The 27033-nt window shown below is 57.4% G+C and overlaps 5 protein-coding genes across 5 annotated transcripts; 4 read left to right on the top strand and 1 right to left on the bottom strand.

Annotated features, from left to right (window-relative positions):
* Positions 1-1222: 1222 nt before the first annotated feature.
* ColSpa_08734 (guanine nucleotide-binding protein alpha-3 subunit) lies at positions 1223-2577 on the top strand (the record flags this gene model as incomplete). Its single annotated transcript, XM_049274946.1, has 6 exons — positions 1223-1346; positions 1412-1757; positions 1820-1948; positions 2002-2131; positions 2186-2424; positions 2478-2577. 6 exons carry the CDS (start codon positions 1223-1225, stop codon positions 2575-2577), a joined length of 1068 nt encoding a protein of 355 aa, XP_049130903.1.
* A 4509-nt stretch (positions 2578-7086) lies between these two features.
* On the top strand, positions 7087-9904 carry ColSpa_08733 (glycogen phosphorylase; the record flags this gene model as incomplete). The annotated part of the gene is made up of 5 exons (XM_049274945.1): positions 7087-7507; positions 7561-7826; positions 7886-9312; positions 9368-9440; positions 9497-9904. The coding sequence occupies 5 exons, from the start codon at positions 7087-7089 to the stop codon at positions 9902-9904; spliced, it is 2595 nt and encodes an 864-aa protein (XP_049130902.1).
* Positions 9905-16812: 6908 nt separating this feature from the next.
* On the top strand, positions 16813-18216 carry ColSpa_08732 (mitogen-activated protein kinase HOG1; the record flags this gene model as incomplete). The annotated part of the gene is made up of 6 exons (XM_049274944.1): positions 16813-16916; positions 17004-17133; positions 17201-17344; positions 17401-17763; positions 17819-18081; positions 18141-18216. The coding sequence occupies 6 exons, from the start codon at positions 16813-16815 to the stop codon at positions 18214-18216; spliced, it is 1080 nt and encodes a 359-aa protein (XP_049130901.1).
* A 3487-nt stretch (positions 18217-21703) lies between these two features.
* On the top strand, positions 21704-24373 carry ColSpa_08731 (late secretory pathway protein AVL9; the record flags this gene model as incomplete). Its single annotated transcript, XM_049274943.1, has 4 exons — positions 21704-21933; positions 22024-22450; positions 22521-22733; positions 22820-24373. 4 exons carry the CDS (start codon positions 21704-21706, stop codon positions 24371-24373), a joined length of 2424 nt encoding a protein of 807 aa, XP_049130900.1.
* A 1123-nt stretch (positions 24374-25496) lies between these two features.
* ColSpa_08730 (uncharacterized protein) lies at positions 25497-26721 on the bottom strand (the record flags this gene model as incomplete). The annotated part of the gene is made up of 2 exons (XM_049274942.1): positions 25497-25966; positions 26658-26721. The coding sequence occupies 2 exons, from the start codon at positions 26719-26721 to the stop codon at positions 25497-25499; spliced, it is 534 nt and encodes a 177-aa protein (XP_049130899.1).
* Between the last annotated feature and the right edge of the window lie 312 nt (positions 26722-27033).

The raw sequence follows: 27033 nt of genomic DNA, 5'->3' as shown, positions 1-27033 counted from the left end.
TGGCTGGGAACGTGTCCCTGTCCTGTCACCCACGCCGCATGCCATGCCATGCCTTTGAAGACCAAAGTGAAGTAAGAACCCCAAGGAGGACGACGAGGAGGAGGAGGTCTGGGTCTGGCTGGGTCTGACTGTGGATTGGATGAGGCGTGCCTTGCCTTGCCTTGCCTTGCCTTGCCTCTCACACACCGGTCCCTCACTCTCTTACGCTTTCTCCCCTCCCCGTCTCTGTGTCCGTATGCAGCGGGCAACGGTGCGAAGTTACTACTGCTTTTGCATCTGCTTGCCTCTCTCTACCTCTTGCGACTCCAGCCCGGCCACCAACTAGCATCAACTTTACACTTTTCCCGCACGGCGGACTTCCTTTTTCCTCTAACCACACCCTCCTCTCTTCCGCACCAACTTCCTCCCCGCCGACTCATTTCCTTTCCCTCTCCCTCTCTCTCTCCATTTTCCAGTTTTCCAACCCCGATCTCTATTCCTCACTGCCCGTCGACTTTTGATAGACCGGACCCGAGCAGGACAGCCTGGTTGATCCCGGTCACGGTAATTATCTGTGTTGCACTCGCTCTCTGTGACACCTGGGGCAGTCGACGATCCAACAAGGCTCTCACTACCACCCTTCGCTGGGTCGCTCGGTACAGAAGGGTACATCAGTGCTTAGCTTGGGCCGCACCCAATTGCACTTACCCGCCCGCCTGTCGAGGTCCTGGTGATACCCACATTTGTTCCTCCGACACTGTCCTCGCCCGCCTTCCCGGTCGCACTCACTCGTCTTCCGTTCTTCGTTACCCATCTCCCTCGACAGCTCCCCGTCCTCCCCGATTTCCAGGGTCGCAGCATCTCATCCGTTCATCCTCACGCCCTCCGACGTTCGATTCCAATCGTCCCTCGTCGTCCATTACCGACTGCTGCCATCGACTGGTCCTTGGCCGAAGCCCATCGGCCCCGACACGCCTGCGTTACCGCCGAGTACTCCGTCGACGAACCGCATCATCAACCGACGACGCCCTGCCGCCCTTGTCACCCTCGCGATTTACCACCATCCAGAGGTATCGACTAATAATACTATGGGCATTTAACGTGCATCCTTTGGGAGAACACACGCCACCTCGCCTTCCTGATCCTTTGAGCCCTGCAGACTCGAGGCATCAATCGCTTCCGTGTCGCATTATTTCTGCGGACAGCGTCTCAACCCGAGCCTTGCCTTGCCACACCCGTCAAGATGGGTGCCTGTATGAGCTCGAACAACGAGGAGGTGGAGCAGAAGAAGAAGAGCCAAGCGATCGACAGACAACTGGAAGAGGACTCCAAGAGGTTACGCAGAGAATGCAAGATTCTCCTGCTCGGTACGTTCTCTCGGCGCCCGGCCTGATCACTGCTCGGGGACATGAACATGCTGACAAGTACGCAGGCTCTGGAGAGAGCGGCAAGTCCACGATAGTCAAGCAGATGAAGATCATCCACTTGAAGGGCTACTCCGAAGACGAACTATACAACTATCGGCCGACCGTTTTTAAGAATCTGGTAGAATGCGCGAAAGCAGTGATACAAGCGATGCGACAGTTTGACATCGAGCCCCAAATCGAAGCGAACAAGGCCTACGCCACTTACCTCCTAGAGTACACGGCCGAGTCTGGCCCCCAGGCACACATTGATCCCCAGATCGGCGTCGCTATCCAGTCAATATGGAGCGACCCTGCAAGGGAACAGCTCATGGACAGGCAGACCGAATTCTATCTGATGGACTCGGCGGAATAGTGGGTTCTCCCGTTTGGTTCCTCTAGGTCAATCAGAGTGGCAGCTAACCAGATGGCACCAGCTTCTTCCAAGAGGTCATGCGGATTGTCTCTCCAGACTATCTCCCCAATGAGATGGACGTTCTCAGGGCCAGAACCAAAACAACCGGCATCTACGAAACAAGATTTCAGATGGGACAACTCAGCATACAGTGAGCCTCCGTGAAGACGTGTGCGAGCCTCCGAGTATCTAACACTGTCGCAGCATGTTCGACGTCGGCGGTCAAAGAAGCGAAAGAAAGAAGTGGATTCACTGCTTTGAGAACGTCACCTCCATCATTTTCTGCGTTGCTCTCAGCGAGTACGATCAAGTCCTGCTTGAGGAGTCCAGTCAGGTACGGACCCAGGTCCCCCATGTTCGACCCGATCCCTGACACTAACATGCGCAGAACCGTATGATGGAAAGTTTACTCCTGTTTGATTCTGTAGTCAACTCGAGGTGGTTCATGCGCACCAGTATCATCTTGTTCCTAAACAAGGTGGATATCTTTAAGCAAAAGCTTGGGCGCTCACCATTGGGCAACTACTTCCCCGACTACTCTGGCGGCAACGACGTCAACAAGGCGGCCAAATATCTCCTCTGGAGGTTTAACCAGGTCAATCGAGCACATCTCAATTTATATCCCCAGTAAGTAACAGCGTCATGGTTTTGGTGGGCGGGGGGGGCTAATTCGACGGTAGCCTGACTCAAGCAACCGACACGTCGAATATCCGATTGGTGTTTGCGGCAGTTAAGGAGACGATCCTCAACAACGCCCTTCGGGACTCGGGAATCCTATGAAATCGGCTCGGCTTGGATCACCAACTTATTTTATTTTTCCTTTTTTCCTTTTCCCTTTCTCTCCTAATGTTTAGATTCATCTCCTCTGTTGCGGGTCAGCGTTTTACAGCATTGCCGGGCGTTGTGGGCGGCACTTCGTTTGGACGGCGTTCACTCTGGTTTCTGCGCTCGCTTTCGACACGATGCGGTCGAGCGAACGGGTCGGTTAGTGCCTTGGAATCGACAGCGGCAATTTCCTTTTGCATCACGGAACCAATTGCTACATAAAGGGGCATTCGCAACCGGTTGCTGCCGCCCAAGCGAGGAAACCGGGTGTTGGTGAAGAGAAGAGGTCTGCGCGCGAAAGCTTTCTGGGGCGAAAAGTATGCCTGCCGTGGTCTGGAGTATGGGATTGGGAAAGGGAGGCTCAGAGACGATGTGATGAATGGACCATTCGTTTGGGACTGAGGCTCAGGATTTGGGGGAAGAGGGGCAAAGCGAAGCAAAGCCAAGCAAACAGCGACCCGGCCACCCCGAAAGAAACCAGGGGGCTTGGGGACTACTGGATGATAGCAGGAGTGTTGCGACAGCTAAATGAAGCAAATCTCTCCGTGCGGAATCACACCCTACACCGGGAGCTGTGTGCAACGCGATGATGTACGGAAACAGAGCCCGGCTCGGGCTCGGCAACGACACGAGACCACATCCGGAGGTCCAATGCAAACCCCCAGAGAGAGAGAGAGAGAGGGTCGGCCGAGGCCCGGGCTGGAACGATCAGGGACGGAGGAGAGCTCGGAGGAAGCTCCCCCCAATGAGAAGAGAACGCCCAGCGCTGGCTTGAGGCCTGGCAGCATAGATGGTTTTTGTTTGTATATTATAGCGTATTAATCCTGCAAGGCTGTGCACGCTGGAAGCGGTGCATCTGTTTCTCACCACGTTTACGTGCCTTTTTGTTTTGGTCTTGCGGCGGTTGTGAGGGACCAGAGGCAGCCTCGTGTCGCCAGGGCGCCACTTTGCTGGTGGCCGTGTGTGTGTGTGTGTGTGTGTGTGTGTGCGTGCGGGTGACTTCCGAGCCGGGGCATATCAGACAAGAGCCCGCGCGGCACGGGAGACGATAGAATGGCATTGTGGTCCGCCAGGCAGTGCCTGGGAACGGCAATGCGCGTCGGAGAGGGGGAGAGACATCAGGTGATGCTGTGGCGGATTGCAGGACATTGCATCACATTCCGACTGGGACGCCGGTGGTGTTGGCACCGGTGGCTTCCGGGGCCCCCCAATGTCGTGCTCTGTCATAAAGTTTTACTCTGCTGGACGGCAGGTGAAAGAGAGTGTTGCCTAGCCAATAACGTGCTTGCACGGGAGGGGGCTGTTTTGGATTATCTTTGAGGCCACTGGAGGAGTCTCGACGCATGGAGATGGAGACGGCGAGTGCGTTGGTGTTTGAGCCCGTATTCGAGGGTCTGCAAGTCAGGTGGCTGGGCACTGCGGTTGCTATCAGAGCCCGGATGTTGAAGCAGGAGAGGCGCGCTGAAGAATAGTGGGGGGGGGGGGGGGTTGAGGGGAGAGCAGAGAAAAGCTCAGACGGCATGTTCGGCGCGGGCGGAGTTCTCCTCCATTCTGTCAACGTGGAAAAAGATCTCCAGTGCTCCATTGCTCCACAGAAGGGTACTACCTATGGTAAGGTAGCGTTTCCTTCCTCTACCCCATACGAGGCAGCATTTTGGCGCCCGTTGCCAAAGAGGGAGACGTCCAGCTGTTGTGGGACTCGGTGGGGAGTTGCTGTGTACAGGTAGTTGTTGGCTGGTCGTATCTAGCCCGTCGCCGCGGGGTGGAGGCGAGAATGGCGTGTCTCGTAGCCGCACCCGGGAGGCGGTAGGTAAGGTGGAATGGCGGCGTTACCATGCCCCGACTGTTTCTCGGTTGCTTGGGAAGAGGCCCCGGGAGTGGTGAGGCGTTGCGGTTGGTGATGCATGCCACGGCAAGACTCAATTACACCCATCTATAAAAAAATTTGGTGTCTCGGGTGTTGAAGAGATGGGTGAGGGCGACGGGAATGGTTGTGTGGTTACCGTGCTGACTGACTGACTGACTTACACGAGACAAACCACGGCCGGGGAACCGGTGCCAGGTTTGCCGCCGCCTCCCTTGTCCCCAAGGAGTGGTGAGAATGCCCGGCCAGTGTCTCAGTGGGTTGTGCTGGTGTAAAGTGAGTGGATTGCCGCGTTGTCGTTGCCTCCCGAACCTTCTCTCCCTTCGGGTTTCCTGATTGAGGACTGGGTGTAGCTCGTCACAATCGGGCCATCCCATCCAGGCACCAAAGGTAGGTTCTGGGCTGCCTTGGTTTTGGGGGGTAGTCCGGGTCGGGAGGGAAGGAGGCAGTGGACCTCAATGGACAGCCCGAAGCTTTGCCTTGCCCAGCTTGCCCCAGCATTGGACATGCAATGCATCATTTCGAGCCGACCTCGGTGTTAGTGCCGCCGCCATTCTAGTGCACCACTAAACCGGCGGCTGCCGCAGTTGCGCTAAGGTGTTGGCCGCAGATGGTGGTCGAGGCGCGACTCACCTCGCACCTCGCAAATAGAACGAGACACAACAGACATCCTGGCCGGCGACTCTGTGCCATTGCGAAGTTGGACCGGTTGACCAATTCCATCCGTCTCGGTCGGCGCCATCTTTCTCCTTCCCCCACCTCATGCACGAGGCAGACGCATACCCCATGTTCTCTCTACTTCAATGTATCACCTCGGGTGCCTTAGTCCCAGCCAGTAGACTCGCCAAACAGCATTGCTACCGTCAAGCTAAGGTCGACTGTGTTACTGTTGCTGGGGTGCTCGCTCACCGCGCCTCACCCCGCATTGTTGGTAGCTCGATGCAGCAAGCAGTTGCTCGTGGCTGCATGTTCTGCTTTCTCCAATTCGAAGCCGCGCATCTCACGATGCCGCAGGGTGAGGTCATATCAGGCGGTTTCTCCCTCGGGGGAATTTCCTGTTGTACATACATGGGCAGACAGGCGAGGTGCCCCCTTCCAGGCCAGACCGGGCCCAGGCGCCCTGGATATGGGGCTCAGGAGCCAGGACTCCATATCGGATTTCTGGTGTGTGCGGGTTGTCAGATCAGCCAAAGTCTGCCTCTCCATACCTTATCCAGGGCAGCAGGACAGCCAGTGCTGGATTGTTCAAGGGTGCCACATCAATTGTCTTGTGTGTTGCCAGACTGGGTGAGCGGTGCATTTTGTGCAAGATCGAGTTGGCCAGTATATGCAGACCATGCGTCTTTGCCATGCCATGCCATGCCACGCCGACGTCCCCAGTACCTTCCATCTCGATGCAAGAGGCAGCTAGTTAGCTAGCTAGCTAGCTACGGCGAGGTAACTTCCCTTTCATCATCCATTGAGGAAGTACCTCCAAGCCGTCCTCCTCCTCCTCATCTTGCCGCGTGGTAGTCCACAACATGCCTTAGCTGACTGAGAGACACCTACCTACCCTTGCTTGACTGTCCGTCTCTTTCTTAAGCCCCCGCCGTCCCCCTCATCTCTCCATGGCTTCTTGGTTCCTCCTTCTGCTTTACCCCTCCTCCCCTTTCCCTCTCTTCCAATTGCAGAACGTCCGCTTCTGCCCCCTCAGCTGTCTTCATCTCGTAAGCTTCCTCCGGTCTCCAAGCTCGATTCTTCCAGTAGGTCCATCTGCATCTGCTATCGTACGTCCTCGGACGCTTGTTGCAGTCCCAGCCGCCTCCGGAACGCCATCTGACCTCAATCACCGTTTAGCAAAGCTCCCGTCGCCGAGCACCAGCTCCATAACTTTCAGCTGAGACGCTTCGTTTCGTTGGCGCTGGCTGGGCTGACTGAGTATCCCGGCCGCGAGTGGTGGACTGAGCTTCAGGCACGCCAAACACCCCCGCTCTTCTCCCCACCAACATCCTTGACGTACGTCCCGTTCGCTCCGCCTGTCAACAAAGTCTGGACCTCCTCCTCCGCGTCTTCCCCCTCGTCCCTCACTCATCACTTACGACCGAGTGGTGTTTCGATTCTCGCACTCTTCTTTCTCTTCTCTGAGAATCTTTTATAGTTAACAAGTCGGCTGACGGTCTCACAAAACAGTCGAGCCTCGATATCAGACCAATTGAGTCTCCAGGTCCCTAATCCTTTATTGTTGCACGCGTACCCAACCAGCTACGAAAATGTCGGGATCCACCGAACAGCAGCGCATTCCCCTGCGCGAGCGTCGTCCTTCCACCGGTGCGCCCATCATCGACATTCAGGGCTCCGTCGGCCCGGCTGGCATCTCCCGCCCCAAGCACAAGAGAACCTTTACGGGTTTCGGTGCCGGCGAGATCAAGAGCGTCGAGGGTTAGTTTTTCTTTTCCTCCATTCTCTCAATTGCATGGTTCTTGGTGGCAGATGTCATGTAAACGCCGGCCTGCGACGATGAGGGCGAGCTCTCGCAGCTTTCGTGGAGCTTTGGAGGGGCAGCCCCATCAGCCCAGTCCCAAAATACCCCGCACTGATCGTCGCGAGCTCCATCACGCCACATGGACCCAGTAGCTTCGTTCCCTGCCCTGCCACACATTATCCTCCGCTTACACCAGCTACCTTCTCAATGGAACCTCACAGCTGACTCCCTTTCAACAGCCTCGATCCCAGAGCCCCAGCGCGAGGCGTGGTCCAAGGCGCAGTCCGGCCCTTTCAAGAGCAAGGAGGAGTTCGAAAAGGAGGTTGTCCGCCATGTCGAGACCACTCTGGCTCGCAGCATGTTCAACTGCGACGAGACGGCCGCCTACTCGGCCGCCAGCTTAGCCTTCCGTGACCGTCTGGTCAAGGAGTGGAACAAGACTCAGCAGCGCCAGACCCTCGTCGACGGAAAGCGCGTCTATTACTTTTCTCTCGAGTTCCTCATGGGTCGCGCCCTCGACAACGCCATGTTGAACGTTGGCCTGAAGGACGTTGCCAAGGGTAAGTAGCACCGAGGCTTTGGGCGAGAGCCAAATATACTGACAGATTCGCAGCTGGCCTTGACGACCTTGGTTTCCGCATTGAGGACGTTATCGAGCAGGAGCACGACGCTGCACTCGGAAACGGTGGTCTTGGCCGGTTGGCTGCCTGTTTCCTTGACAGTCTGGCCTCCCTCAACTTCCCCGCCTGGGGCTACGGGCTGAGGTACAGATACGGCATCTTCAAGCAGGAGATCATCGACGGCTACCAAGTCGAGGTCCCCGACTACTGGCTTGACTTCAACCCTTGGGAGTTCCCCCGCCACGATGTCACAGTGGACGTGAGTCGAACTAGCCAAACAGCGTACCTCTGATAGAAAAAGTGCTAACAGCTCCCAAGATCCAATTCTTCGGCCACGTCCAGAAGTCAACCGACTCCAACGGGAAGACCGTCGCCACCTGGGAGGGTGGTGAGACCGTCACCGCCGTGGCTTACGACGTGCCGATTCCGGGTTACGCGACGCCTTCCACCAACAACCTGCGTCTGTGGTCCAGCAAGGCTGCCAGCGGAGAGTTCGATTTCCAAAAGTTCAATAGCGGTGACTACGAAAACTCGGTCGCCGACCAGCAACGCGCCGAGACCATCAGCGCCGTCTTGTACCCCAACGACAACCTCGAGCGTGGAAAGGAGCTTCGTCTGAAGCAACAATACTTCTGGTGTGCTGCGTCTCTTTACGACATCGTCCGCCGCTTCAAGAAGTCCAGACGCCCCTGGAGGGAGTTCCCCGACCAGGTTGCTATTCAGCTGAACGATACACATCCCACCCTCGCCATTGTCGAGCTGCAGCGTATCCTGGTGGATCTTGAGAAGCTGGACTGGGACGAGGCGTGGAACATCGTCACGGCCACGTTCGGCTACACCAACCATACGGTTCTTCCCGAGGCTTTGGAGAAGTGGCCTGTTGGCTTGGTCCAGCACCTGCTTCCCAGACACTTGCAGATTATCTACGACATCAATCTGTTCTTCCTCCAGAGCGTCGAGAAGATGTTCCCCAACGACCGTGACATCCTCGGTAGAGTCTCCATCATCGAGGAGTCGCAGCCCAAGATGGTCCGCATGGCTTTCTTGGCCATTGTCGGTTCCCACAAGGTCAACGGTGTGGCCGAGCTGCACTCGGATCTCATCAAGACCACCATCTTCAAGGACTTTGTCAACATCTACGGCCCCGACAAGTTCACCAACGTCACCAACGGCATTACCCCGAGACGTTGGCTGCACCAGGCCAACCCCCGGTTGTCCGACCTCATCGCATCCAAGACCGGAAGCTACGAGTTCTTGAAGGACCTGACACAACTGAACAAGTTGGAGCTCAGCGTCAACGACAAGGAGTTCCGCAAGGAATGGGCCGAGATCAAGTACGCCAACAAGATCCGCCTGGCCAAGTACATCAAGACAACTACCGGCGTCAGCGTCAACCCCGCGGCGCTCTTCGACGTTCAGGTCAAACGTATCCACGAGTACAAGCGCCAGCAGATGAACATCTTTGGTGTCATCCATCGTTACCTTACCCTCAAGGCCATGTCGCCCGAGGACCGCAAGAAGGTGGCGCCGCGCGTCTCCATCTTTGGCGGAAAGGCCGCACCTGGCTACTGGATGGCCAAGCAAATTATTCATCTGGTCAACAACGTCGGTTCTGTCGTCAACAAGGATGAGGACATTGGCGACCTGCTCAAGGTCATCTTCCTGGAGGACTACAACGTCAGCAAGGCCGAGATGATCATTCCCGCTTCCGACCTGAGCGAGCACATCTCCACCGCCGGTACTGAGTAAGTGCACCCCCAATGGGACTACCGAGGCCGTCCCAGCTAACAGGGCTTGCAGGGCTTCGGGCACCAGTAACATGAAATTTGTGCTCAACGGCGGGCTGATTATTGGCACGTGCGACGGCGCCAACGTGAGTGACCCGGCGGCATGGAACTGGCTGGATGATCGTTGCTAACACTGGCCTAGATTGAGATCACGCGCGAGATTGGCGAGAACAACATCTTCCTCTTTGGCAACCTTGCCGAAGATGTCGAGGATCTCCGCCACGCCCACACCTACGGATCTCACTCCATTGACGAGAACCTTGCCAAGGTCTTCTCCGCGATCGAAGGTGGAATGTTCGGCTCCGTGTCCGACTTCCAAGCGCTCATCTCTGCCGTCCGTGACCACGGCGATTACTACCTTGTCTCGGACGATTTCAACAGCTACATTGAGACGCACCACCTTGTTGACGAGGCGTACAAGAACCAAGAGGAGTGGATCACCAAGTCCATCACCAGCGTGGCTCGCATGGGCTTCTTCAGCAGTGACCGATGCATTAACGAGTATGCCGAGGAGATCTGGAACGTTGAACCTCTCAAGGTTGAAGACTAGACTAGACCCAGGCGCTACGGAGACGCGAGGGAGACAGACGGCTTAAAATGGCCTAGACAGACTGGCTGGGTCAGGCGCGAACGGAACCAAGTACCTACTGCACTTTTAACACCTAGGAAGGCGCTGGACAAACGAACAGTGCTAGATAATATCTTCTTTGTACACGTTATGCCCGTATTACAAGATTGGAACTTTTTAAAAAAAAAACAGTTGAAGGCCTGGTGATGTTGGTGACCTCGCTTGCTGTGTGGACTTGTGTGAAGTGCCCTGGCAACCATTTAGAACGGCCTCGAACGGCCGCCCCCAAGAAACGGAGCAGGGGTAGCAACAAGGGGAACAGCGCCGTTGAACGTTTGGCAGGGGTGGAAACAATGGGGCGAGATGTTGCTGGAATGACGTCACTATGCCGCAAAGGTGGGCTACTCTCGCGACGACGAGAAAAAACCCACATCAGCACACAACATGGTCAGAACAGGGACGAGAGAGGGGAGGGGGGGAGGGGGGAAGAGCCGATAAGGACTTTGGAGCGGTTTGGCTGGTACGATTTCCAAGCTTCCGAGAAGACTAGAGCAAAAGGGCGGTCAGGTCCAGAAAGGGTCTCGACTCGAGAGATTCGTGGTCTCTCTTTTGCGCCGTTGGCGTTCTGGAAGCTTGTCAAGGGCGACGTGTCCTGCAGGTTGCGAAGCACAGGAAGGCTCGAAACAACATCGGCCGCATAGAAGGTGCTGAGCGTTCCGGTATCTCGGCAGCGGACGAGGAGAGAGAATTTGGGATTCGTCCGGGGGATTGTTCCGGGGGAAGGAGGAGGAGGAGGAGGGTTTGCGGTTTGCGCAGGCTGTCGTCATTGCTTCGAGACCCTGCTTTTCGGGACCCGGAGCCTTTTTTTTCTTTCATGTTTTTTTCCTTTCTTTCTGGCTTGGCCTTGTCCTGTTGCGCCTAAGAAAACCAAGGGACCAAACCCAAGTGACAAAGATGTTCCTCCCCCAGCCCTGCCCTGCCGGGTAGAGCGACGGAGTGGGATGCAAGATGACATCAGAGGAACGACAGGAGCCGGGCGGGTTCTCTTCCGGGTTCCTGGATGTATGCTGCTTACTGTGGGAGGCTGGGTTGGGGGCTAGGTACGTAGGAGGAGCCCGTATGTATGTACTATGTACGTTTTGGACAGAGTCGTGGGGAAAGGGCGGGAGGGAATGAATCGCGCTCCTGAGGTTATTCTGAACGGGTTTGACTTTTTCCACCCTTTTTTGATGAATTATGGGGGGTTGGAAAGAGTCAGTTGTGGTTACGGCTCTCCAATTCACGTGAAGATCTCTCAGAGGGCCGGGGTGTCCACCTCTCCTTGAGTTGCCGCTGGTCTGCGGTGGCCGGAGGCGAGTTTGAGGCGGTTGCGGCGCACGGCCAGCCGTCGCGCCGGCTTCTTTCGTACGGCCCTGATGGGCTGGCAGCCGCACTAGGTAGGGGCGCGACGGCATCAACAATCGACGGACCAGATTGATCTTCAGGACGCAGCAGACGGTTTCAGGGTCCAGAGAGGGAAGGGATGGGGTTCTTTGGGCACTGAGAGAAAGAAGTGTGTGCGCGCGCGTTCCATGTCCCCTCGGAAATGCTCTTTGCATGCACCAGAGGAGGGGGTCCCTCCTTTTCTTGTGCCCTCATTTCTGTTGAATACGCTCAAGATCAGCATCGACAAAGCCAAAACGGCACGGGTTGACCCCTGGATCCGTCTCCCCCGTCCCCCCCCCCCAGCAGGAAAGGGTCCAATCTCGAGATCCGGTACAGCGGGAATCCAGGGCAGCAGACAAGCACGGCCGGCTTGCGCATGTCACCCTCCCGGTTGGCTTCCTTGACTTGCGGGAGGTCGTCGGCGGGCGGGCGGGGAGCTTCCTGTCATGGTTCTTTTACCCCATCATGACGGGCCTTGAAGGTAATCGTCATGTAAGTTCGTTTTGGCTTTGACGTGGTCCCACACTCCGACTTGGTTTTTTTCCCCCCTCGATTTTTTCGCAAGCCGCTTGGCACGACGCTGCCGGAGCCCTTGATGGCGGAACAGCAGCGCGGCATGTCGCCATGGGGAAAGGGGAGGGGGGGCATTCCATTGTCTCTTCTGCCCTTGCCGGAACGGCCAGACGAGACCCGAGGATTACATGACTTGTTGCAGAGTTGCCGCCAGCGTTAGAAAGGAAAAACCTGTTCTAGAGTTGGGAGGCTTCTCGGGCGACGATCAGCAGCTCTGACGTGCCGGTGGTCGGTCGAATCGAGATTCCCCTATGAAGAGACGGCAAAGTCGAAAAGGGCATAGGCGGTTTCCGTTGGAGCCAGAAGCGGCCCCCCTTAGGGAGTTTTTGGTCGGGTCAGCTGGGCGGCTCTAGCTCCAGCATTAGCATTGCCTTACTTTGTGTGCAGATATTGCCCATTCCTCGGGGGGGACCGTCCTGTCAAATGAGACCCGTTCCGTTTCGCTCTCCCTCTGTGGCGCCCCGTTAATGCGGCGCGGACATATGCCCAGCTACAGCAGGTAACGCGCTGGGTCGGACACGTTCAGGCCAGTCTAGAACCTGCGGCTGTTGTGGTGCTCGACGCAGCCCCGTGACGGGAATTCTGGGCACCTGGGAAGGGGAGATGGAGGGGGTGGAAATGGTGCCGCCGTGCGGCGGTAAACGCCATCCATGCTGGAGGGTGTGTGCGATGGGGCACCGTTTTCTCACTTCTCGATCCTCACCTGCGATGGCGATGTTCGGCAAGGGAGAGGACGGGGAGGGTCTGGACCAGCGATCGGGGGACGTTACCGCCAGCAAGGTAGCGGCACTGCGGGGAACGGCAGAGACGGTACGGGGAGGGTGTTAGTACCGTTGGGTTCGCTCGACGTTTCGGGGCGCTAATGGATAGAACAGCTCGGACAGTGAGCCGCTGGTACCTTATTACACGCTAAACTTGACAAGAGCCCAAGGCCAGCAGGGGCGGCTAAGGTAGCGGGACGGGACACACGCCCCCCCTCAGTGCGGGCCCGTCAACGCGACACGACACAGCAGAGTTCTCAATCCCATGCACCATCTCGATGCGATCTCATTATGACGTCAGAGGCCGAGGTGGGTTTCGTGGCACGGTAACTTCCCCCCCTTCGCATCTGGTTCCCCATGCCACCTGGACTGGAGGACGAAGGCGAGCCGTGGGACTCAATTGCGCGGCGGCGGCGGCGGCGGCGGCATGGCGCGAAAGAGCAGAGAAGCGCCGGGTTCGAATCCAGGCAGCCAACAACGGTGAGAGGCGGGAGGTTGCTAGGACGGTCGATGCTCGAGGACGGTTATGCGAGGTTGATTATATAGGACATGCACGATGCACAGGCACGACCGGAGATGCCGCACCGGATGGCAAATCTGGATCTGCGACGCCATGGGGAATTGGATGTGTGGTAGGTACAGAGGTACGCACCCGAGGCTGCGAGTGAACGCGACGAGACTCGGAGTGAAGTTCAAGCTGTGCGAAGAAGGTGCGGTGTCCTGAATCCATGATGCTGGGAAGAGAGGGTTGATCGGCCGTGGTGGTGCAAGGGGACAACCTTGGAGCCGGAGGCCGGAGGGGGGGGGAGAGAGGAAGGGGTGTGCAGGTAGCCACACCGTAAAAATTTAAGCCAAGCTCCCAAGAGGCTCACCGTCTCGTCTCGTGAGGTGAGGCTGGAAAGGTGAGATGGGATGGTCAGGCACGAGACAGGGTTCATTTGGGAATGGACAAACGGCAAACGGGGAAACGGGGGAAATGCGCCTCAAGCAAAACATGGCATTTGTGATAGATTAAAAAAAAAAAGAGACCCGGCCAGAGTGATGAGCGAAATATTGCCCGATCGAGCGGGCGACGACGACGACGCAGGCGGCGGTCTGTGTATCACCAACAGGAAAGGAAAGGATGCGCGTGTGTGGGATGGGCAAAAGAATGAGAGAAAAAGGGATTAGACCGGTTTTCCCGCGAGCCAAGCGGTGCTGCCACGGTGGCAGGGCCGTCATCGTCGATTTCGATCGAATGTCCGATGGCCCAGAGGATCCAGAAGACGCAAAACTCCATGTTTTCTCGTTAGTGGCGCTGCTTTCCATCGTGTCTTTTGGTTTCTGATTCGCACGATTGCGTCGATTCATCGCGACGGCTGCCTGCCGGCGGCGATGCGACGAGCCCGGAAACATCCAGCCCACCTTGGGAGGGGGGGGGGACTGTTCGTGCCAGTCGACTCCCTCGTTTGTCCCATCCGGTTGATGCGGATCCGAATCCAAAGCTGGGCGGGCATGGCATTATGGAAAGAGAAGAATTCCCCAGCTCGGGCCGTGGTGAGCTGGACTGAGATACGCCGCGGTGCCGCTGATGCTCAGGCCATTCCATATGCCCGCTTCGCGGCACGTCGGTCGTTGGCTGGTGTCTCTCGGTCATTTGAGATATCTCGCCGTCTTGTCACCATCTCATGTTATTTCCTCTCTCCCTCTCCCTCTCCCTAACGACACCGAACACCAACGCCAATCAAGGCAGGCCGAGGTTCGCGGGGAGAAACACTAACGCGCAACTTCAGACACTTGGAAGTTCAGCCTCATCTGTTTCTTAGTCTGGCCGAAATACCTCGGATGCAGAGTTATGGTTTGTTTCTCGACTCGAGCCGCCAGCCCCAGGCCAGGCGGATCTTCTGCTCCATGGCTCTCGTCCCATCTCACTCCAGGTTTTGCATTGATTTCTTGCCCTGTCTGCTCGGTGCATATGTGAACAGTAGTAGAAAGCAGGTACCGTAGATAGCCGCAGCAGCGCCTGTGTGGATGGTTTTGGATTCGCAGCTGACGGTTTCCAGTTTACCGTTGGCTGGTCCGTCCAGTCAGAGCCGCCGCAGTCTGCTTACCTGACCATATCCGTACCTTTTTCGTTAACTGTGGCCGTCTTGGGCAGGCCACCGTTCCCGCCAGCTTTCCCACCGGAGAGAGTGGGAGAGACAAATACACTGCACTCACACACACGCACACACACCCCTCCCCGCCAGCATCCAAGCACCCTCGCCCAGCAGCACCCCCCCGGCTCGCTCCTGAACAAGCCGGGAGCGGGGCAGCAGCTTCATACTCTGTCCCACGCTTCAACGCAAGCTCGACTGTGTCGCTCCCACGCTCACTCTCACCCAAGCCAGCGTGTCTCTCTTCCTCTCTCTCTCCCCCTCTCTCTCTCTCTCCGTATCCTTTGCTTGGATTCACCCCTCTCCCCTCTCTGCCTCTTCCCCCCCTCTTGCTCCGCTGAGGTATTCCCAGGCGCAGCCCTTTCTGGAACAATTAAAAAGTACTTTCCCCCTCCGAGCTGGGTGGCCGCTTGTTCCCCTTCCGCCCTGCTTCTTGCTCGATCTCCCACCCTTTTCCCATTTATTCATAAACATCAGCATACTCATCCTCTCCCCCGCGCACTTACCTGTATCCTTCGGTCTTGCAGTGTTGTAAAAGGAACCCAAGGGTTACGTATCTAGGAGAACGAACCGCAACAGGTCCCCGTCGCATCCCACCCCCACACGAGCGAATCGCAGAGACCAAACAGCAAGCAACACTTCTCGTCTTCCCTCCTCCAGCTCCTTTTCGCCTCCTGCAAGCCGTCGACAAGTGCTGTTGTGCAGATCCCCACCTCTCTACCTCAGCTTCACACCGCGACAGCGAACAAGAAGAGAGGACGACAACGACTGATCGACATTCGTGCGGATTTGTTACCTGCATTCCCCACGTGCGCCCGCTACTCGCCCGCCTACCACACACACACTACGGCCACCTTTTGGTTTGAGCTTTTCACGCCCGGACTCGAGCCCGGGAACCAGGAGGACTGAAAACCCTCAGTTCAGGAAGAGAACAGGAACGAACAAGCCTTGGAAAGGACTTGGGCAAAAAGAGCATCGTCGAGATACTCCCTCCCATCCAGACGCCGACCGTTTGGAACTTGTTGAGGTAAGCGATTTACTGCTTGTTGCTCGAGACTTGCATGTCATTGGTGTCCGCCTACCCTTGCTGCCGTCACATTCTCCCCCGACAAGCCCCATCTTGTAATGCGGCCCTCCACGGTATGGTCAATTATGAATAGGGTACCCTTGGTAGTGCAAAAAGTCGACTATGCAAAATGGGTAAAAAAAAACGGAAGGGGTAAAACATAAACGTCACCGGGAGACAATCGAGGACAGCAGGGAAAAAAGGGCGGGCAAAAAAAACCAGATTCTTGTTCCGCTATTGCTGCCGCCCCCTAGCTGCATCCGCTGCCGCTCACAGTTCATCTCTCTACTGCTTGCTTCCTTGCCTAGAAAAGGCTCGCTAATGCCGTTGCCACATTGCTCAGGTTGCTTCGGAATCCCAGAAAGCCCAGAACCACCACCACCACACAAGAATCGAGGCACAGAGACAGACGTGCGTTCTCACTCGCTGCCACTTCTCGTTTACCCCGCCGCGCTCTTCCACGACCGCGACCTCCGTTTCTCCCTCCGTCCACGTCCACCTTCCACAGGACAGGACGCCCCGCCGAACAGCCACCCCTCTAGCGAAACAAATCCTTGAGCTCGCTTCCCCGCCGTCGCTGCATCTCTTTCAAATCCAGCCAACTCCCGTTGCCATCCATTCATCCACATCTAGGCCTCATTCGCAAAACCCTCTTCTTCGAATTCCCTCAACTCATCCATTTTCGAGTTGATCGTTTTCTGCCATTCTTCCTCATCCGCAGCAAACAAAACATACTCTTACGAGCATTGATTTGACTGGTCCGTCTCCCGACAGCCGTCTTTTTGCTGCTCCACCACCCCTCATCTCTCTGCAATCCCCCACGCCAGACGACCAGTTTCCATCGTCTTGCTTCACCGATCGGCCTCCCTCAACCTTTCAACACTTCAGAACCCAATCCTTCTCGATCAGGTAGATCGACCACCGCACAAAATGGCCGAATTCATCAGAGCACAAATTTTCGGTACCACCTTTGAGATCACCTCGAGGTACTCGGACTTGCAGCCCGTCGGCATGGGCGCCTTCGGTCTCGTTTGGTTAGTCTGAGAAGAGAGCATCTCTCGTGGCGTCCCTCGTCGCGAGCAGTTCCGTTTCCATTTGCTGACGCGCTTTCCCGCTGCCAGCTCCGCCCGTGACCAGCTCACAAACCAGAACGTCGCCGTCAAGAAGATCATGAAGCCCTTCAGCACACCTGTCCTCGCCAAGCGGACATACCGTGAACTCAAGCTGCTCAAGCACTTGAGACACGAGAACGTACGTGTCCCCGTCGCTGACTGCTTCTCGGCATATCTGTCGAATGATGCGCTGACGCCCGCCACAGGTCATCTCTCTCAGTGATATCTTCATCTCTCCCCTCGAGGACATTTACTTCGTCACGGAGCTCCTCGGCACCGATTTGCATAGACTGCTCACCTCCAGGCCTCTGGAGAAGCAGTTCATCCAGTATTTCCTTTATCAGATCATGGTATGCATCGCAACCACACTTTTCCGGAGTGCACTCCGAATATCAAACTGACACAGTTGCAGCGCGGTTTGAAATACGTCCACTCAGCCGGCGTGGTCCACCGTGACCTGAAGCCCAGCAACATTCTTGTCAACGAGAACTGCGATTTGAAGATTTGCGACTTCGGTCTCGCCCGTATCCAGGACCCCCAGATGACTGGTTACGTCTCGACGAGATACTACCGTGCCCCCGAGATCATGCTCACGTGGCAAAAGTACGACGTCGAGGTCGATATCTGGAGTGCGGGCTGCATTTTCGCCGAGATGCTCGAGGGCAAGCCTTTGTTCCCCGGCAAGGATCACGTCAACCAGTTCTCCATCATTACCGAGCTGCTGGGCACTCCTCCCGATGATGTCATTAACGGCATTGCCAGCGAAAACGTGAGTCGCGAATCATGAGGTGCACCCGTGGAACCCGTCACTGACTGTTGACTAGACCCTCCGATTCGTCAAGTCCCTCCCCAAGCGCGAGAGACAACCTCTGAAGAACAAATTCAAGAACGCCGACCCCTCCGCCATTGACCTGCTGGAGAGGATGTTGGTCTTCGACCCCAAGAAGCGGATAACGGCCACCGAGGCGCTGTCCCACGACTACCTTGCCCCTTACCACGACCCCACTGACGAGCCCGTCGCCGAGGAGAAGTTTGACTGGAGCTTTAACGACGCTGATCTGCCCGTGGACACATGGAAGATCATGATGTATGTTGACCTCTGCAACCTCGCTTTCTGCAACCAGTGCTAACGAACCTTGTGTACAGGTACTCGGAGATCCTCGACTACCACAACGTTGATGCGTCAGCGCAGCAAATGGAAGAGCAGTTCAACGGGCAATAGACCAACGCGCTAGGGGCGAAGCGAGGATAAATAGGAGAGAGGAGGCTATGATACCACGCAAAACCAGACGGGACGTGTTTCCAGTACATTCACAAACTTGACATGGTGTTCGGAAGACGGGATCGTTTATTGTAACGTTGACTATGCAAAGGGCCAACAGTATACGCGATATAAAGGAATGGCATGCATATCGGAGGTGTTTTTCTCTTTTTTTTTATTTACTACCATCCTGTTTCAACGAAATTTCTTTCTGTTTCTCTCTGGATCTCCAGCTGTGTTGGAATCAAGCTCACGCGGCACGAGGATGGTGTCGAAGCTGAGTACGGGCTTTCAGGCCCCTGTCTCGAGAAACTGCATACCAAACACGATTGTGCATAGGGCGTACTCTGGAGGTTGTACGCCATCACGAACTGACGAAGGGGCGAAGAGAAGCTTGGGTTGGGGTTCTGGGATAATGGCGGAAGACACAGCAGCAGAGAATAACAAGAACAACTTTAAAATAAAAAACAGAATAGAAATCGTGAAAACACGCATCTATCCAACAATGACGAGATGATGATCCCGACGGCTTGACTATCAGCCTCGGAGTGAAAAGAAGGCTCAAGAGAGCCTCTGTCGATCGGCGTAGGTACGGGGGGGCGGGCTGATTCAGTCGCACGGCATGTGCCTCGCAGACCGCCTCGACCATGTACGTAGCTGCCACGGATGGTTACGTGCAATCCATTGCGGGCTTGTCGGATCCGCCGGTTAACCATGGGGTCAGGATCTACAGGACGGTGTTGTAGAAGGCTGCATGTGTTCGGATCGCTTGCAGAGGCATAGCGGAAGTTACAGACAACCTCCAATGGGACGGGAAGGGACAGCGAGGGAGGTCGGTGTCGGTGTGGTTGGCGGTATCACGATGAGGTGACGTGGGGATGGTGGTGGTAGTGGTGGTGGTGAGACGGAGAGGATTGGGAGGAGGAACGGCACGGGACGGGAGGTGGGGGGTGAGTTGACGCAGATGAGGGGAGACGAGAGGAGTACCCATCCCAGGCGAGGTGATGTGAGGTGAGGCCGGGGCGAAGAGGGTGAGATTGACGTGGTGCGTTCGCCTCTGCGGCTTCGTTTGTGTGCTGAATGCGTTTGCCCGCGCGCTAACGTGATGGTAGGAGCTCACTCCGGAGGGGATGGCCGAGAGGGAGTTTCTCGTGTTCGTTACCGGGTCGGCGAATGATGGCAACATTTCTCAAGGTTTTTCATTTTTTTGGAGGGGGGGAAGGGATCCGAGAAGTGGCGGCCATGAGGTTGGATGTGATTCCCGAGGAGAGCGCGATATCAGGAGGAAAGCAGCGGAATGGCCAACCCGTCGAGTAAAGTTGGCGAGCCTCTGTTGGATTCGTCGGCGACGGACGGACGTGGTCGGTGCTCCCCCCGTCGTGCATGGTTGACGTGTCTCCCCTCTGGGGGTGGTGGACGGACGGACGGTGGCATTGCATCACAGACCTTTGGGGCCGGTCGGCTTGGCGCCGGGCTGGCTGGCGGGGGGACGTGAAGGAGCCGTTTGGGCGGTAAGGGGGAGGTGGTTCAGCGGTTTCAGTCCGGATGTTAGCTTACGCTCACCGAGGTTCTCTTTGTTTACAAGCGCGATGAGGCTATTTGCAATGGAACAAATGATCACTGCGAGAACTCAACTTGCTTTTCCTGGGCCGGCCTCGCCGTGGATTCGTGGGAGGATGGCCCAGGACATCCCCGGGTCTGAATTCTCGAATCCCTCTCCCCAAGACTTTGATTTATTATAGGTAGGTAGCAGCGGCAAACCGGCGTCAAGGGGCGACCCTGAGCTGGTCTCACCACACGTGATGTCCGGCCTTGTGTAACGCATCCGCCCCTCGCGGCCCTGCGGTAGACAGTGACAAGAACGTGTCCGTTTTTAGTGCTTGAGAGAGAGTGCGTGCGGCTTGGTCTCATTTTAAACCACTGCGCGCGCGGGGTGCATGGGGGGGGGGGGGGGCTCGTCAATCACTTTTCTTCTTCTATTTTTTCGGTCGTGTTCTCGAACGCTGGGAACCCTCGAATCCCTGAACCTGTCTCCTGCGCGCGCTTTCAATGTGGGACGGGACGAGTCGTTCGTTTTTTTATTAGACCTGTCCCAAGCATTGCATGGACATGCTTGGCCCTATTTCAAAGAAGGAGGGGCGGGGGCGCGCATGGAAGTGTCCAAAGCACGATGCAAGCGGGAAATAAAGTAACAAGAGATTGCGAGGTGAAATAAGAGTGGGAGTAGCATTAGAGTATTGCCTTACCTTTTCGCCGTAGTGCATTAGCACTAATTCAACAACTCATCCACAACCCACTCCCCGAACCCAGCTCATTTGAGCATCGGAGAGCATCCAGTCCAATACAAAGCCTACCACGAACCCACCGCGGGCATCCGAGCTCCAAGGTTCTCTCTCCCCCTCCTCCTTCTCGTCCTCATCCGTCCCCCTTCGCTTCGTGCCTCTCCGCCAGGTCTTTTTCCTTCCTCAGGAGACGGCGAATTGTTCTCTCGGTGTTGAACCTTGGCTCCCCCATTCGACCATTCAACCATTCGACCCTTCGTATCGACGTTACACACCTCGACCGCTCACTATTAGAGCTACCACTACCTCTTCCCTAATTCGCCAACACAGCACCGAGGCAGCGGACGAATCACCGACCCGAACTCGACTCTTTGCCCGGCAGCGGTGCAACCCGGTATTTACAGCTCACTCTCACACACCTTTTTTTTCGCGTGCGCGCCCACGCGCTTGGAAGAGGACAAGCCGAGCCGTCACCGCTTTCTTTCCTGTGAGCCTTCGCTTGCCACAGCCGAGGGAAACCCGCCAACCCCCAACTCGACAAGGACGAAGCTCAGCGCCGTACGGAACCTGACGGGCAGAACGCTTCCTATTTAATTCACCGGTCAGAGGTCTCGACTGCCAGGACCTTTCAAACCGCCAATTCCTCTTGGATACCCATCCGCACCCAGCGGTCTTGTCTCACAAGTTACCCCCCCTCTCCTCAGTGGACGGGAAGTCGATACTACGTCAGAACACGCCAGAACCCCTCCCTCAACTTTTTGGGGGAAATTCCTCAAGGGGATCGACCGTCGCCCGCCCGAACTCTAGGGGGAACATCTCTACGTCTGCGAGGCTTCCAGTAATCGACGAACGACAAGGAAAACCCGTGACCCACGTCGGCGGGAATTTGCGACGAAACGTGTGACGGAGCCGAAGGGGCAGCCGAAGCGAGAAAAATAACCGACGACAAAGGCATACATGGCAATGTCGTAGAGGTGGGCCTCGTTGCGCCAAGGAAGCTGAAAAAAAGCGAATACAACCTGAGAAAACCAGTGGACGACTGGACGGTTTGCAAAGGAACCCGCCATCTTGAAGACGTACGGACGCTAGTGGACTAGGCGCATGCTGCATCGTGGGTGACAAGGAACGACCCCCAAGAAAGAAGCACCGAGGACGAGGAGGGAAACATGGACACCCCCGAGGTTGCGACGCCCACGTCAGGCGCCGCTACGCCCCTGACGGTGCCGTCGACGCCGGCCAAGCCCGGCTTTGTACCGTTGGTAACGGTCGTCGACTTTCACCATGCCCGCGGGCCCGAAGTTGAATGGTGGTTCGGCGCCGCAGAGGGCACCGACCCGGCGGTCGAGTATGACTGGGGACTGCTGCCGTTCATGGCGCTGAGTGACGGCGCGCATCTGTGAGTAACAACCGGCCCTTGGTGACTTGGGCGACAATGGGGCATGCTCGCTGCGATGCAGAGGACGAACAGCTCACAGACTGGGAACAGATCAAGCGAGGACTTCTCCTACTTCACCCTCCTCCGCCCCGCCACCGCTACGGGGCCCGCAACGTCCCTGTTCGGCATCTCGTGCACGCGGCAGCTCGACGCTTCGCAGCTCCTGAACCGCCCCGCCGAGGTGACGCGCTCGACGGTCCAGAAGGCCGTCGTCGTCATCGCCGACACGCCGCAGCACTTTGGCATGATGCGTGAGCGCCTCAGCGTCGTCACCCAGGCCTGGTTCGCCCAGCGCGAGTTCACCGACACGGAGATCCTGCGCCGCTTCCAGGAGAGCCTCGCCGAAGAGAAGGAGCGCGGCTTCCTCACCGAGGAGGAGAGCCGCGACCAGTACCTCGGCATGAGCTTGCGGGAGCTGGTCCACGAGTTCAAGTGGCAGACACTGGTGCTGTTCAAGTGCTGTCTGCTGCAACCAAAGGTGCGTCCAGCCTCTACAGGTCATATCTGACAGTTTTGGTGCCGTCGGGAGCTAACAAGACCCCTCATAGATGCTCTTCTTCGGATCACGGTGTGAACGGTTATGCATGATGCAGTTTTCCCTCATTTCTCTGATACCCGGCCTAATTCGTAATCTCATCGACTGCGCCGACCCGGAGCTGAACAACTACGAGAAGAAGCTGGCGCGGCCCACGAGCCTGCGGACCAGTGATCGTAACTCCCTGCTCACTTACATGGGCCTCCCTCTCCAGATATTCGGCAAGGTATGTCCGCCACGACTCGTTTGGAGGATGTAAGGCACTAACGATGCACATAGGGCAGTTTGTTCGGGCCATATACCCCCCTCCAGCAGCTTGACATCCTCGCCGACTTTGGCACCAAGTCGTACATTGTCGGCAGCACAAATTCACTACTCTTGCAACAAAAGGACCGCTACAGCGACATTCTGATTAATCTGGACGAGCACACCGTCAACGTCACCTCGTCCTCCCTCAGAAGTGCTCTGGCCCTCTCGGCCGCCGACCGTCGGTGGATCGACTACATCACCCAAGTCGTCAACGACACGTGGGACGACGCTAATCCCCAACGGCCCAACACCATGGGCTACGTCGGCAGCGAGGAGTTCATCCGCCTCCAGTTCGAGGAGTACATCCTCTCCCTCGTATCCTCTGTCAAGTACCACAACCACCTTCTCGCGAACCCAAACAACCCCCGCGCTCTCCTCCCGCACATCGAGGGTGACCCGTCCCTCGACTACGGCAGCGACTTTATCGAATCGTGGTCCCGCACCGAGAACCACCGCATCTGGAACGCGAACACGGACTCGCACCTCTTCGACGTCGTCGAGCCGCGGCACCCTTGTGCCGGTGGCCTTACCATCGACGACGTCCAGCGCCGTATCGCCCAACAGGTGCAGGATATGCACCTCGACGAGCGTCTTGCCGTTGGCAAGGAGGTTCTTGGACGGAACTTTGCTGTCGGCAAAGAAAAGGCGTCCAACATGTTCAACAAGTTCTACGCCGACATGGAGGCCTTCCGCGAGGCGCAGAAGAAGCGGGCTGAGGAACAGCGCATCGCGGCCGAGGCCGCTGCCGCCCAGGCTGAGAAGGCCGGCGGGTCTGCTGCTGCATCCACGACGTCGCCGGGTGGGGCCGGGGACGCGGCCAAGTCGCAGAGCAATGCCTCCGGAAACAAGGCCACCTCATACGTCAGCTCGTGGGTTACATGGGCGGGCGAGAAGCGCAAGGCCGGATGGGGCGGCGGCGGCAGCGCCAGTGGCAGCAGTTCCCCCACCGCGACCAGCAGTGGCGGAGGATACGGATGGGGCCGCGGATGGGGCAAGTCCAAGACGGATGTCAATAAGACTGGCACCAGCGAGAAGGACTCGGCCTCGGTGTCCGGCTCGCGGGTCTCCACGTCCTCCGCAGGTGTGGAGATCAACCAGAAGCAGTCCAGCGACAGGCACGATTTCCAGCCGCTTACACAGGGCTCGTATACGGAATCGGTCTTCTCCGCAGGTACCGTGGAGTCGGAGACGTCCGCGAGCCCCGTGGCAGACCGTCGGCCGCAGTCCAAGGAGGGTCCTTCCGCCGCGGCGGATGCGACGACGCCGACAACGGCGACGGCCGCCGGGGGAAGTGGTGGCCGGTTGAACGGGGGAGAGAATATGACCATCAGACCGGTGGCCCCTGACGCCGACGAGGAGGAGGAACACACGACTGCTCCGGCCGCCACCGTTGTTACCCCCGCCGCCGCTACCAGCAGCAGCACCACCACCACCAAGGCCCAGCAGCCAGAACATGAGAGCGACGACGATGACACTGATGATAAGGAGTCAAGAGCCACGGCGGCAGCTGCCGAGGCGGCGGCCGAAGCGGCCAAGGCCTGGGGCAGCGACCATTGAAGAGCATGAGATGTTTAGAAAGCACCAAGCGTAGCCCTGGTGGGACGGCGATGTAATACTTTGGCGGAGAACAGGACACAACGACACGGCGGAGCAGAGCACAGCACAACACAAAAACAGCATAGCGAAGCATTCGTGGATCTGGGTATGAGCTGCATCTTAGAGGAAAACGGGGGAAGGAGAGCGGGATGGGGCGCGGCCGGACACTAGGTAAGGCCAACGGTATGGCCTCGTCGCCGGTGTCAGACGGGACTCCTCCCGCCCCTTTCCCCCTTTGGGGATTTTGTCTTCTTGCTTGTAGCTTTAATCACATACATATATAAACACGTCACGACGTACGGAGAGGGGGGGGAGGAGAGACGAGACACAAGTCCGTTTACGGCCGTTGGGGTTTGGTTTAGGGATCTCTGGGTTGGGTGTTGATGTACCTTTTTTCTTCTTCTTTCGACCCTCGAGACGGGATGGGATACGACGGACCGGACCGGACGAGAAAGAATATGGTCGAAATTGAAATCACGTGTCCCTGGGATGTGCGTGGACGGTGGCGTTGTTTGTGAGACGATGCTTCAAGTTACCCCCTGGCCATGTTCTTGCGCGCTGGCCATCGTGCATGGTGGGAGTGCCGACGTGTTGAGCGTATTGCCGCTCCATGCGTGAGCTCGAAGTGTACCGCATATCCATCCGAGGCAGGATTTCGTAGAGACGTGCGCCGCGCGAGCTTGTGGGAGGGCGTGATAGGCCGCGGCCCGTCGAAACCCCTTTCTCTCTGCAGACACGGGCGGCCAACTCGCGAGGTGGGTTGGGGGGGGAGGGCCTCGGTGACAAGCTGCTTGTTTCGTTTACAAATCATTCATTTCGTTTCATTTGTCCTAGTTTCCCTTTCGTGACGGACGGCACAAGTACGTACAGAATCGCAAGCCAGCAGCCGTCGTCCTCCCCCCATGAAGAGACGGGGGCGGCCACCACCCCTTTGCATACATATTTACAAGCAGAGCCGTCCCACGTCTCGATCTATACCGACCTCGACCATTCCGTCTTTGCTCCCCCCACCCGAGTTTCCCAGAACCAACCCTCCCCCCCTAACCCCCCGTGGCGAACACGCACAGAAGAGACGGAGAGCGCTCTAGTCCTCCCAGATGGCGGCCTTTGCCTTCTCGGCCTCCTCCAGCCGCCTCTTCTCGGCGGCCTTCTCCTCCTCCCGGCGCTTGCGCTCCTTCTCCTTGACGGCCCTGTCGTAGGCCCGCTGCTCCTCCGTCATGCGGGGCACCTTGACGCCGAGGGCGCTGGCAATCATGCGCCGGGCCACGGCGTCCGTCTTTTCCGGCCTGCGGACGCCGCTGGTACTGCCGGCGGCCGGGGTGGCGGGGGCGGCCGTGTCCGAGACTCCGTACGGAGGGAAGGACCGGTCCGCCGTGCTGTACGACGGGGAGCTGGGGGTCGGCGGCGGGGCCTGGGAGCCGTCGTTCTGGGGCTTCGGCGCACCCCCCTGCTCTTCTTCTTCTTCTTCGTCGTCGTCGTCCACGTCCTCGTCTTCCCACGAGTCTGCTACCGGCTCCTTGATCTTTTTGGCGGCGGGGGTCTTCTTGGTGCTGTCTATTGAGAGCTTGGAGAGGGAGGACGTAACGTCCGACTTTTGGCTGGAGGGCATGGTGGCTTGTTTTGAGTGCGTATATGTGTATGTGTATGTGTATATGTGTGTCTGTGCGTGTATATCGAAAGGGCAAATTCGAGGACGCGTATGTGAGATGCTCAGGAGAGAGACGACAGGGTTTTACTTGAGAGAGAGACCCAAGAAGATGAGATGGTCAGGAAACCGGATTGCGGTTCCGTCGGGAAGCGAGGGAAAAGTGTGGGTATGGCCCCGGGAAGCAGGGAAGGTAGATCAACAGAGGATGGAGGGACAGGGTCCTTTGAGGCGGTTCCTCGATGCAGGATCAACAGGGTGAGGCACTAGCAAGGTCAAGATGCAGCTTGCAGCCCGATGCGAGTTGAGCCGCGGGGTGTATGGAAAAAAGACCGAGTTGGATGGCCGTTCGGAGCAGCCTCTGGCCAGATATAGAGCGCCCTGTATGTCAAGACGAGTAGAAGGAGTGGAAAAGGGGGGAAAGGAGGCTCCTGAGCAGGCTGGATGGGATTTGGAAAAAGGCCTCGGCTTCTTTCAGCTGCGCGAACGGACTGTGTTAGACGGGATGGCGGGACGGCACTGTTCTTCGATCCCTCTTCCAAATGTGGGGTGTTTGGTTTCCCGCCTTCCCCGCAACGCAACCGAGTCAGAGATACCTACCGGACGGCACTGTTGCTGGCAGGGCAGTTGGTTGGCAGAGAGGTCTAGCGGACGGCCGGAGCATGGTGGCGCGCTGTCTGGGCGAGATTTGGCACAGTAGAGCACATCGCGAGTCTCGGCGTGCTTGTACAGTGCGACTTGCCAAAACTGGCGGTCGATGGCCGCCCCTCTCTCACCAGCTCAAGGCGCTGTTAGCTGCGGCAGCCGGTCACTGCAGCCAGGTGCGTCTCTGCATGCTCCAGCCGTGAGCTGGCCAGCCACGCTGTGGGGGGGGGGGGCGTCCTGACAAACCGCCCCGCCGGCAACCGGGGCCGAAGTTCTTCCAGATTCCAGAGGCACCCTCGGCCCCCACTGCGTGCTGAATGGCCACTGGCCG

Source organism: Colletotrichum spaethianum, assembly GCF_022836535.1.
Source record: "Colletotrichum spaethianum MAFF 239500 DNA, contig24, whole genome shotgun sequence".
Lineage (NCBI taxonomy): Eukaryota > Fungi > Ascomycota > Sordariomycetes > Glomerellales > Glomerellaceae > Colletotrichum > Colletotrichum spaethianum.
Note: the sequence above shows the minus strand (reverse complement) of the source record. Positions and strands in the feature narration are given on the sequence as shown.